At 45.2% G+C, this 13021-nt stretch overlaps 1 protein-coding gene and 1 pseudogene across 3 annotated transcripts in view; one reads left to right on the top strand and one right to left on the bottom strand.

Annotated features, from left to right (window-relative positions):
• Positions 1-13021, top strand: part of CLPB (caseinolytic mitochondrial matrix peptidase chaperone subunit B) — a 144555-nt gene that overhangs the window by 20154 nt on the left and 111380 nt on the right. For all 3 annotated transcript variants that reach the window (XM_041730411.1, XM_041730410.1, XM_041730412.1), the window contains exon 3: positions 10607-10693. In XM_041730411.1, the coding sequence (XP_041586345.1) occupies positions 10607-10693 (87 nt within the window). The remainder of the gene's footprint in view (positions 1-10606; positions 10694-13021) is intronic.
• LOC121476696 lies at positions 1815-1919 on the bottom strand (annotated as a pseudogene).

The following is a 13021-nucleotide window of genomic DNA, read 5'->3' as shown; positions in this document are numbered from 1 at the left end:
CCTTCTTTATCACTTTTTGTCAGTTTATTAGTCCTATTACATTCCTTGAGCATGCTGGCCTTAGGCTAAATGTGGGAAAGAAAGGAAAAAATGGGATATGTGCCCTAGAAGGCAGTGTTGGTTCAGCAGAGAGAGCATGGGTCCTGGTCCCAATCTGCCACTTACTAGCCAGTCACCTTAAGCAGGTCCTTAACTAGTCACAGGATCAGATGAGATCATAAATATCAGGTGCCTGATACATAGTAGGCTGCTCAAGGAGTGTTGTTCTTTTGACTCCACCATTCAAGAGCTGTCCACCCCACAGAGAGCCAAGTATGCTATGTGCTCACTGACCCTATATGAAGAGCTCTTAGAGCATTTGTGATACTTAAAGCACTTATTTGTGTATTTGTCCCATTCTCCCAACCCCAGTTCAGACTGGGAGCTCCTTGTGAGCAAGGTCCATGTCTATGTTATCTCTGTATCCTTAGTGCCCAGCACAGAGCTTGGCTTGAAGAAGGTGCTCTGTAAGGTTTGTTACTGGAATGAACCTGGTCTTTGCCCCTACCAGTCTATGGGTGGGTGGGTAGGGGGCAGGTATTTTAATGGCTTTGCACAGTCCAGTCTTCACTGAAAAGCTCGTGGGGTTCTGGAGCTTGGCAGTGGTGGCTTAAGTACCAAACCTGTTTGAGAAGTTTGAGCCACTTCTGTGTCTCACTGCCATACTGTGACATGCTTTCTGGCAACCCAGCCAGCTGCCCAGCTGCTCTCTGTAGCAGCCTAGAGTCCTGCTGTGTGGTGCCAGTAGGTGGCGCCCATGGCCCTTCCCCACACTTCAACTGCCTAGACGGGTCTTTTCCTTGTCACCAAGTTACCAGGGCAGCTGCTCACTGGGACATAGCCTGTAGCCCTGGGCAGTGGTACCCAGATGAGGGTGCCCTGGGCCACCTCCACCTCCTTTGTAGCCTTGTTTTGTTACTTTTCATGTTTTACTGCATCCCATCCAGGACACACATAGCTTGGGGAAACAGATGTTTCCTCAAGAGGATCCTAGAAGGTCAGGGGAATTGGTATTTCTGCCTGTCCTTTCTGGCACAGCTCACTACTCTGCCTTCAGGAAGTTGTCCCTGTAGTTCTGTTGCTCTGACCTATACTCACATGGTACTTTCTCCAGGATCCTTGCTTATATTTTAGCTGTTTGCCCCGTGTGGAGCTAAATAGTGAATGGCTTGAAGGCAGGGACATTTTGGAACTCGTCCTGCTCAGAGTCCTATCTATATAATAAGCACAGTCTCATTAAAAGTTTGTGGAATGAATGGGTGAATAATAGAAAATGGATTCCTCAAAAAGTCGTTATCCAAACTGAAGGACATTCACAAACAAATTAGCCTTACTTTGCAAAAGTGACAGAATTATGAAAATCAAACAAAGGTTAAGCAACTATTTGGTTCTAGATGAAAGGGAACTGAAGACACATGCAATGCCTGATTCTAATATTGATCCTGGCTTATATCTGGTTCGTGGGGGAAATTGCTATAAAAGGATACTATTGGAATAGTGGACAAAATTTGAATTATTAGGTAAAAATATTTTATCAATGTTAAGTGTCCCAGATTTGATAATTGTTGGTTAGTGGTTATGTAAGAGAATAGCCTCATACTAGGAAATATGTGCTGAAGTATTTGGGTATGAGGGGCATAATGTCTGAAACTAACTCTCACACGGTCCAGGAAAAAATAGAGAAAAGGAGGGGTTAAGCACAGGAAGCAAAATGTAATAAGAATCTGAGCGAAGGACAGATCTGAGGTTTTTTGTGTTATTATTGTAACTGCTCTGTAAGCTTGAAATAATTTAAAAATAAAGTTAAAAAAATAATCTTTGCACTTTAATGTGTTGTCAAGTTCCTACACTTGATCTTAGCCAAGAGGCTGAGAAACGATAATGTGTGTCAGGTTCCTGCTAGAAACTGAGAGGTGGGACAAAGAATGGTCACCCAGCATTAGACTTCATTCTGTTTAATCCAGCACTGTTCAGTGACAGGCTGATACAGTTCCTCTGCTGTGTGCCTTTGAACAAATAGAACACTTGTGATGATGACAACTAATGTTTATAAAGTGTAAATGCTTTGCATACATTATTCCTTTGGTCATGCTCAGCATCCTTGTTAGGTAGATCTGGCAGGCTGATAAGGCAAAGTGACCGAGCTTCAGAGAGGTTAACATAACCTGCCACAGTCACACAGCCTGGAAAAGACAGAAAGATGCAGGCTCATATCCAAATCAGTCTAAGGCCAAGGCTGATACTTTGTGAACCTCCATGTTGTATGTGTAAAAGGAAGCATTGGACTGATTGATCTCTGCAGATCATTCTTCATATCTAGAAATTTAAAACCTTATGTAATAGGAAAGAACTAGTTGTGAAGCTTGCAGGCTGCATAAATGCCCATCGGTCTCCTCCCTCACTGCTTACCCACTTCCCTTTGGAGTAATTTGGATATGGCAGTGCTGGAGTGGGCCATCTCCCTGATAGGGAGAGCATCTGGAGAGCTTCCTAGAGGAAGAGTCCCAAGAGGGGCCTTGAAAGAGTGCGTAGTTCAACTGGCAAATGCAGAAGATGCCTTGTGTTTGTGGCGTTAGAGCACCAGGAACCTGCCTGAAGTTGGCTGACTGGAGCTGGGTTCTGACAGCAGCCTTCTTCCTCCCTTCCCCTGCCCCTCTCAGCCCAGGCTAACTGGGTAGATAAGGCACAGATGGAGGCTGTGTGTGGATTCTAGCCCCAGGCGCCTCTGCTTCTGCTCCGACAGCCTGGCCTGGTGCTGTTATTACTGTAAACAGGACCTTCTGCGAGGCTCCAGCCAGAGCCCTTTGCCCAGATAGTCATCATGATTGAGTCTGCATGGCTCACTGCTTCCAGGCCTCTGATGCAGGTGGGCCAGGACTCCCTACCCTTCAGCCCCCTCCCCAGCTGCAGCTGAGAGCCGGTTAATGCGAAGGATCCGGAAATCAGTTGGAACAATGCACGATTGAAGTTCAGTGGCCGCTTTGTATTGATTGGTTATAAAGAAAGAGGAAGAAAAATCAAGTGGTACCTCCCTCCTCTGCGTGGAAGAGCTGGTTAGCCAGAATAACTCAAAACTGCCCCATATCCCTATCTGAGACTCTCTTCGCTCCTATTAGACCTCAGCCCAAGGAGTTGTCTTTGGAAGTTTTGCTCATGCGAGTGTCAGGAATCCACTTCTCAAATTTTAACATTATACATATTTAGAATCCTAGGATTTTAGAACTAGCAGGGACTTGAGAAATTTAATTTAGGTCCGTTATTTTACCACAGAGAAAAGTGAAGCCCAGAGAGACAGATTGGGATCACACAGCTAGTTACTGAGAGAGCCGAGCCACGAGTAGAATCCATGGCCTTGTCTTCCTCTGTGAGATTTCTCTTCATGTCTTTTGCCCATTTCATGATTGGGTTGTTTGTTTCTTTGGTGTTGAGTTTAATAAGTTCTTTATAGATTTTGGAAACTAGCCCTTTATCTGATACGTCATTTGCAAATATCTTCTCCCATTCTGTAGGTTGTCTTTTAGTTTTGTTGACTGTATCCTTTGGGGGGGAATGGGTGATGGGCACTGAGGCGGACACTTGACGGGATGAGCACTGGGTGTTTCTCTGTATGTTGGTAAATTGAAAACCAATAAAAATTAATTAAAAAAAAATAAAAAAGAAAAGAAAAGAAAAAAAAAAAAAGAGAGAGAGAGAATCCATGGCCTTTAGCCCCAGGCCTGCCTGTTAGGTGTCCCCAGCCTTGAGCCTGAGAAGCTACACCCACACTCCTCCATATATACACCCGAGCCTAAGTTCTTTGAAAAAGTTAGGCCCACCAATATAAAATAGATAACCTCCAACACGAGACAGAGGTATTGGTGAGAGTGTGTTGGGAAGTGCTATAGACATGTACTCATTCAGCCCATGTGTGGCCATGGTGCCAGCACAGGGAGTGAAGAGACTGAAGGGGGTGGGGGGACAAAGAAACTAATAAGTGTTAATACAGGTTCGCACAGGCCAGTGAGGCAGCATTAGGGGCTTTCTTAGGGAAGGCTTCTTGGAGAAGGAAGGGGTAAGCCCCCCCCCCCCCCGCCCCCTCCAAAGAAAGTCTTGTTTCAAAAAAAGAGTAATAGTATGTTCATTGTTGGGAAAAAAAACAATAAAACTTAAAAGAATACAGAAGCACTCACAGCAGGAAGGGAAAATTTTACTCTCTCATCCCCTTTCCCCATTAACTGTTTCCTGTTTGGTCCCCCAGCCTTCAGAACTCTCCTGGATACCTGATGAGACTAGCTTTGTTTTTCTCCTTGATTTGTTAATCTCCTATGGTAATCTTCAGGTTGGGTGAGGGAATCCTCATTCTACCGCTGCCCTTGCCTGGGGATTTGAGACTGTTTATCAATCCACAGAAAATTTTGAGGACTGATGGTCCAAGTTCTATGTACACCTTTCACATATCCTAATTTACTGTGTTACTTCCTTAAAATGGGGTAGGTACTAAGTGGAAAATTATAATAGCACAGGCTCTTCTGTTTGTCTAGTGCTTTATTGCATGTCAAGTATTTTTATACATTTGTCTCATTGTTTCCTCATGGTACCCTGTGTGATCTATAGAGTAGGGCTGCTGGTCCTCTCTGTTTTTTAACAGATATGGAAACAGGCTCAGAGAGCAGGAGCTGTAACTGAAATGAGGGGACCACGTGAAGTTCTGAGAGGCTAGGTCATTCATTCATGCATTCCTACCTACCTACTAAGTGCTGGGGCCTGCATGTGGACCACGTCCATTCTGCTTCCTCCCCTGCCCCACTCCACTGCCTGAGAGGGGTGCAACATCTGGGGGGCACCTCCTGATCACTAGTGTGGTCTCCTCCCTGTCTGCTGCCCTAGAACATCCCCAGTAGTGTCACCCACCACTGTCCTGCCAAGCAGGAGGCCTAGTTCATTAGGGAAGGGCCTTCTACAAGTCTGGAGGGAGCCCAGAAAGGCCTACAGTGCCCAGCCCCCGGACACAGGCTGCTCTGCCCCCAGTGGCAACCTGCATTAAGCATTCCACTTATCATCTCAGGGATGATGGAATCCTAACCTTTTCGGAGACACCATGCTCTGTCACAAGCATTGCTCTTTTTAAAAGAGATTAATTCACTTGCCACATTTTGTCCGTTGGTGAAAATCACTGGGGAGAGCAGAGGTGGCTTTCTCAGGCCTCAGAGGCCCTTTCAGCCACTCTCAGCAGGCAGCCACCCGCACGCCCAGCTGGCCCTGGACTTTAAAATGACTGCCCACTGGGCATTCACTTGCAAAGCAACAAAATGAAATGGAGAAGACCAGAGTGTGTGAAATGCTAACTTTGAGGGGGCTGCTCTGTGTGGAAGGGGGGAGGGAGGGAACCCACCCAGCTCTGAAAGGAGGAAAAGTTGTTTGTAGTTGGGTTCTTTTGTGGTGCTTTTTAATGTTGCTTCTAGTCTTCCTTGATTTACCAGGTGCCACCACCACTCCTTAATGGAGTGTACTTTTAATCCTCACAACCACCTTGCATAATAGAGATCAGTATCCCCCAGTCACAACTAGTAAGCAACAGAGCGAGATTCTGAACTCTAGCCCTTGGACTCCAGCATCATTGTTTTTTCCATTATACCTGAGCCCCAGGACTCTGCAAAGAATGATGCTCAGTCGGGATGCTGGGTAGGGCTCAAAAGCTGGAGTGTCACCGAAGAATACTGAGACTTACCTCCTAGACGTGACCCTTCAGGTTGGTGGAGGCCTTCCCTTCAGATTTCTGTGCCCTCTCCTGAAACCTGCATGGACCCATGAGGAGGCTGAAGCTTAGAATGGGATACTTTCCCTAGCATGTAAGAGTAGGAAGCAGCAGCCCTGGAACTAGAGCCCAGGCTGCCTGCCTGCTCTCTGCTCTTTTGGCTCTGGTCATGAACAGGATAGCAAGTTTAGAAAAGCCCTCTTTCCCAGCAGTCCTCTTAAAATCATGCACTGTAGGAAAAAGGAAAACCTCGAAATGCTAATGGGCATTTTCTTACAAACAGCCCAAAATTGTTGCTTATCAGAGACGTAAGCTAAGACAATAATGTGAGATCCCTTTAGACCTATTGGACTTGCAGTCAGTAGGAAGCTGGTATTGCCAGGTGTTGGCTGGGAGAGAGCAGTACACAGGAACACCCCTGTCCTGCTGGCAGGAGGGTAGATGGAGCAGATGTCCTGGAGAGGACCTTAGCACAATATAGTCAAACCAAGTAATATAAACCCTAAAACCCAGGGATCCCACTGCAAGTACGTGCCCCAGAGAAATACATCAGGCCATAAAGGCACATGTAAGAGGATGTTCTTTGAACATTGCTTTTGGTGGCTGGGAGATGGAGGCCTGAGTGGGTATCTCTGAGAGAATAAAGAGGGGAAAATCTGGTGAATGTGCCCTGGAGAATTAGAGAGCAATTTCTAAAAATGGAATTACTGTATACTTAGCAGTCTGCGTTTATCTTGAAATGCAATTATTTGTGAAAAAAAAGAAACAAATACATGTATATGCGTGTGTGTATCTCTGTCTCTCTCTCTCTCTCTCTCTCTCACACACACACACACACACACACACACACGAGAGAGAGAGAGAGAGAGAGAGAGAGAGAGAGAGAGAACACTGCTTAGCTCAGGTTCTGGAAAGCAAGAACCTCTGTCTTGTATTCTTCTCAGGAGCCAGCATGCAGCTGGGCACAGAGTAGATGTGTACACATTTGTTGAATAGATGAATAGAGGAGTGCCTGGAGCCAGGCTGGATGAATTACCCAGGTCATCCTATCTGACCCTGTCTTAGAATCCCTGGGTATTGGCCAACCTGCTACTGCCAGCTTCAGACTAGAACACTTTGTCCATTAAAGGGGTGGAAGTGTAGGGTAAGGTGGCAGGCAGAAGCCACCCTGTATCGAACACCTGCTGTATGCTAGGTGTTCTAGCTGGGATCCCAGCAAATTAGAAGTTAGTGACAGACAGACTCAGAAAATTGATATGCCCAGGATTATCTAGTTATACTAGAATTTGAATCCAGGTCTAATTTATTCCAGAGTCCTTTATTTATCTTTTTCATTACACTATACTCAGCCCTCAAGAGACCCGAGGAGAAGGCACCTCTATCCTTTTTCTTTCTTTGGCCCTGCCTCCAGAGCAGAGCTGCTTCCAGAATTCTCAGGGCCCAGGCAGGGCAACATGGGTTACTAACCCACTGGAGACAGGAGGGATTCCAACTGCCTTGAATGTCTCCGGCTGTGACCTCCTTTCTCATTTTCCTGTCCTGGTTTGTCTCCCTTGGTCTGTGTTACAGCAGATCCCAAACTGTCTTCTTGTCCCCACTTTCTCCTCTCTCCTCTTTCAGATTCGGCTTGCTTAAGCTATCAGGTTAATTTTATAATTTCTTTCCCCAAAAAACCTTCAGTGACAACCCCTCTGCCTGTGGTGAGAGGCTAAGGAATGCCAAACAGGTTTCTTCTCTGTTGCCAGTTTTAGTTGATTGATGATGGCTGATTGGAATGAGCGTTGAGAGTTCTGAGGCTTTTTCAAAGGCTCCACAGGAGTGCAGGACAGTAGCATGCATGCCAGGCATTTGTCAGCCTTTTAGATTGGGTTTTTAACCTAAGATCTGTTATTGATTTCATGAAGACCTTTGAACTCCTGGACATTGTGTGTAATTTAAAAGTTCTTTTTGAGTATGTGTGTTCCTATGCACTTTTCTGGAGAGAGTAAAGCCTGTGGCTCAAAAAAGGTTGATACGCACTGCCTTGGCCTTCTAGCTTGGCTTTAGTGATCTTTTTGTAGGCTCTGCATACCTTGGCAGCTGCTTATTTCTCTGCTGTCAACTGTCACCTGGATGGATCTACTTGATGGTCTCTGAATGTACCTTCCCATTGCTTCCCTGCTTCCTTTCATCTTGACTGCTGTGCTCTTTCTCCTATGCTTCTAAACTGTTCCTGTTCTTCAAGGCACACTTCATGTCTTTTCCTTCAGAAACCTCTTTGTTTTGCTTTAGTTGGTCCTGATTTTCTAGCTTTCTGGACTGAGGACCAGAGAAATGAGGCCATCTGATCAGAATCACAGTTAGTATCAAAACTCCAGGCTCCAGACTCTCAGACACATCCACTTTCCATGGCACCTGCTAAACCAGAGAAGGTTTTTTAAATGAGGAAGGAGATTTTGTGCAAAAAGAGATTTTTGTCTCATAGAGTTCTTAGTCTCTTTAATATTCTTGGCCATAGAAAAATATTTCTGCAAAAAGAAGCTTAACTGTGTGTGTGGTAAAGAGGCCCAGGAGTTTCACCAGAAGAAAAATTAGAGGTTAGAGATGAGGGTTTACTAGCCTCCTCTCTTGACAGTCTTACCTCACGTTTTGGGTCCAGTCATGCTGCCTTCTCTGGCTGAGAGGCTTTACTTCTGACTGACATACTCCTTCCCCTCCTTTGATCCCATTTGTCTGGCTAACTTTCTGGCATCACCTCTTCAGGGAGGCCTTCCAGGTCACTGAGACTGGGTTAGGTTCCCTGGGTGTGCACCTGCAGCCTGCGTGCCTCCATTCACAGTGCTCCTCCAATGCATCCTTATGTGCCTACTGACCTGTCTCCCCCTGGGGTTTGACAGTACCTGACTCCTTCCTTGCATCAGCATAGGCCAAATGAATTCAGACATGTTGTGGCTCCTCTTCCCAGGCCCTCATCACCTGCTTTCTTTGGTGCAGAGCTTTTATTTGGCGTGGTCCAGATGAGCAATTAGTGCAGATTGTGGCACAAGAGTGGTGCTAGGACTCAACTCCAAGCCTCCAGACTCTGCCGGTGTCCTTTCATTGGGTGCCTCCTAGCCTCCCCAGACACCCTCCACCCATTCCTCATAAGCAGGTTCTGCATTGGTAAATTGCTTTTGACTTTTTGGTCTCCCCCTCCCCTGGCTTCCTGCAGCACTTCTGATGGAAAACCACACACTCCAGGCTTTGATTCCCTACTATACTTAGTCCTCCCTCCACAACTAAATCATTTATTCCCTAGACAGACTCTGTGTCTTCTCACTCTCACCCCAGAATCTAGAACAGGACCAAGCACTTACAATGATTTGCTAAAGTCAGTTGAGTTTCTTGTCTTCCATATTCCGTGGAGCCAGGTTCAGTCTGGAGGAAAGGTGGTGAGGTGAGAAGGATTCTGGCTATAGAGCCATTATCAACCTGAACTTCTTCAGTCACTGATTGCCCCTTAGCTAGCTTTGTGACCTTCAGCAAGTCATTTCACCTCACTGAACCTGTCATCTCATCCATGAGAAGAGGTTAATTAATATCAATGCTTTAAGCTTGTGTGAAGAATAAAATAAGAGCATGTGTGTCAAGTTCTGAAGGCAGTTCCTGCTTATAATAGGTGCTCAGTAAGAATTGGTTCTGTTTACTCCCTTTCTTTCTGCCCACCCCCATCCTGTAGGTCCCCCTGTTCCCAGGACCCAGAATGCAGGATTTTAGTGATTTTTTTAAAGGCCCTGTGTTTGTTAGTTTATCCAACAACTTGAGCCCCTACTCTGTGCTAGGCACTGGCATAGAGAGTCAAATAGGCTTTTGTGGGCTTTCCTAGAAACCTCATCTAGCTTTGTTTTGCTTTGCTTTTTGAAAGATTTTGTTTATTTATTTGACGGGGAGAGAGAGTGTGAACAATCAGAGGGAGAAGGAGACAGGGGAAGAGGGAGAAGCAGGCTCCCCGATGAGTGGGGAGCCTGACATAGGGTTTGATCCCAGGACCCTGGGATCATGACCTGAGCCACCCAGGTGCCCCTCATCTAGCATGTCTAACATTCTTTCCATCTCTCCTTGGGTTCAGGATTTTCAGTTTCTGGGACACCTGGGTGGCTCAGTGATTGAGCATCTGCCTTCAGCTCAGGGCATGATCCTGGGTTACCAGGATAGAGTCCCACATCAGGCTCCACACTGGGAGCCTACCTCTCCCTCTGCCTATGTCTCTGCCTCTCTTTGTGTCTCTCATGAATAAATAAATAAAATCTAAAAAAAAAAAAAAGATTCTCAGTTTCCAAACAGCCACCATATAGAGAAATTTGAGGAGTGTGATCCTTTTATAAACTGTTAACTACCTAGGTAAGCAATGTCATTGGGCATTCAGTGCTAAACATAGGGAAATTCTAAGGACAGAAAAGAGATCTTTGGACTGGAGTAGCCAAGGAAGCCTTCTCAGGAGGGAATCCTCAAACCAGGATTGTACCCCATAACATGCAAGTAGGATTAGTGTAGGCAAAGAATCACAGAAAGAGCATTCTGGACCAAGGGAGTGGGAGTGTCAGAGTATTAAGGTAGAGAAGGCACATTCTTTCCTCAGAAAGCTGGGAAGATAACAGCATGGGTTGGACTCATTCAAGAGAAGAGTGAGAGAGATAGGAGAGGCCTGGGGTGGAAGGAGAGAGGCCAGAGCAGCTAGGGTGAGTACTTAGTTCTCAAAGGCCTCTGACCATTTTCAGATTCATCCAGCCTCCCTGTTTGTTGACTGCCTCCTTTTTTCCACTCTTACTTCTGTGATAAGCCATATACTGAAAATATTCCTCTGTTTCTTTCTAGGCTCTTGTCAGAAGGTGCAGATGTTAATGCAAGGCACAGACTTGGCTGGACAGCACTTATGGTGGCAGCCATCAGTCGAAACGACAGGTGAGAGATCTTCTTCCACACAGGGGTACCTTAGCCAGATCGTTGCAGACCACGTTCTAGAACCTCTCCCCCTCACTTTTCTTTCTCCTTGCTTTCTTCCCCCAAGAGGCAAGGTGATGGACTGAGTAGAAGGTCAGGTCTACATCTGGTGCAATGGAAAGTACAGGAGATGTGGAAAGGGAAGATAAACCTTTGGATCCTAGCTCCATCTTTCATTTGCCTTGTGACATTAGGCGAAGTCATTTGCATTACTGAAGCCATGAAATGTTTGCAAGCCTGTGTTAAGTGATTGAAGGTACATGTGTGAGTTCCCTTCATGTTTTCGTTATCTGTCCATGTGGAAGAATCTAGTCACTGTCCCCAATGAGGGTTCCACTGGGCAGTTTCTTTGGAGGTTCTGATGGAAACTAGGGAAGGGGAAGGCACTCCCTCCCTCCCATTGGAGGCTCTTTTCCTGTCCACTCCCCCATTCCCTCAGGGGGAAGCTATTTTATAAAGATTAAAATAGTCCCCCTATGCATAGAAAGTTTATCTCCAATTCTCACAACTGCCACAATTTTCAAAGTTCTCATTTTGCAGCTGAGAAAACTGAAGCCCAGAAAGATAAAGTGATTTGTGTGAGGTCACGCAGATAGGGGTTAGAATTTGGTTTGGCAGGCAGCCCTGGTGGCCCAGCGTTTTAGCACCGCCTTCAGCCCCGGGTGTGATCCTGGGGTCCTGGGATCAAGTCCCATGTCGGGCTCCCTGCATGGAGCCTGCTTCTCCCTCTGCCTGTGTCTCTGCCTCTCTCTCTCTCTCTCTCTCTCTCTCTGTGTGTGTGTGTGTGTGTGTCTGTCATGAATAAATAAATAAAATCTTAAAAAAAAAAAAAAAAGAATTTGGTCTGGCTGCCTGCAAAATTTGTGTTTTACTTTACCTCACTGCTGCCTCCCTTTGCCAGATCCTGGATGCTACCTCTCCATCCCAGTCTCTAACTGTAGTTATGCTAAAGAATTGATTAAGAGCAATAAGAAATGCTTTCAAAGAAAACAGACTGGGCATGTTAGTAGCAGGCAAAATTGATAGTTTGAGGTACTGGTTTTAATTTTTCCCTCAAGCAGATCATTAAAGCTTTTGTCTGCCACTACTGGCCTCCTTTGGAAGGGTCATAAATGTGATGGAAACCAACAAAACAGGGATTTTCTAATATAGAGGTGGTACTGCCTTGGACTGGCTGAGAGGCTTAGCTGTGTTTGAGATCTCTCTTCTGTGTTCCTCTGTCCTGAACTTGTTCTCAGAGCTCCATTTCCTTATTTGCCTCTTTAGCTACAAGCATTTAAAAAATAACTTGTAAATAGGCTTTGCAGTTGAGTGGTCTGGAATCCAGTCCTGGTTCTGACCCTTAGCTGAATTTCAAAATTCTGTGGGTACCCTTTTTCTTCACCTGAAATCAATTACATTTATGAACATTTGGTAAATATCTTTTTTTAATTTTAATTTAATTTTTTTTTTTAATTGGAGTTCAATTTGCCACATTTGGTAAATATCTGCTCTGAGCCAGACTCTGCTAATCCCTGGAGAATCAGACCTTGGGAGCTGAAGGTCCAATGTGGAAAAGAAAGGCAGATAGAGAGACAGAGTATAGTGTAACCAGTGATGTCAGAGCCATGTGGACAGAATATTATCAAAGCAGAGGGTATGAAGGGACTGAATCTGGCAGCAGAGTATATTCTTGCTATATTTTTGTGACAACCCAGTGAGATAGTGTAGGTGATACCTGTTACTGATGATTAGTTGTTACTCTCTGTTGCCCATGTGACATCTCTACACACAAATGTGTGTTTATTCTACCATTGTTAACTCTACCCACCACCACTACCTCCACCCTAGGCACCAGTTTTCTTTCCTAGCTTATGGGTATCTTCATCCACAAGAGACAGCAAGCAGGTGGTGGAGGAAAGGGAAGGGGGTGTCTATCCTTTCTATATGTAGTACTTTCAGCATTGAGACAGACTAGGAAATAACACTATACTTAAGATAGTGGTCACTCAGTGCACAGATAGCTGGTAGATGTGCTTCGGGGACACTTTCCTCTAATTCCAATGAATTGTTGGCTTAACTGATTGCTTTGTCTTTTTCCAGCACGATTAGCAAATCAGTGATCCATGTTGAGAAAAGTGAGAGTGTTAGGTTGTATTTACTTGTTTTGGTTCCTAGGACTAATTATTTATGTTTTAAACACCAATATTGTGTCTTCTTTCTTGCAATGCCTAGGGACAAATTTTAATTGAAGGTAGTATACTTTTTAAATTTATTCATATCATAATTTTTTTTGGCACATACTGTTGG

Source organism: Vulpes lagopus, chromosome 15, assembly GCF_018345385.1.
Source record: "Vulpes lagopus strain Blue_001 chromosome 15, ASM1834538v1, whole genome shotgun sequence".
Lineage (NCBI taxonomy): Eukaryota > Metazoa > Chordata > Mammalia > Carnivora > Canidae > Vulpes > Vulpes lagopus.
This window is presented reverse-complemented; position numbering and strand designations above follow the sequence as displayed.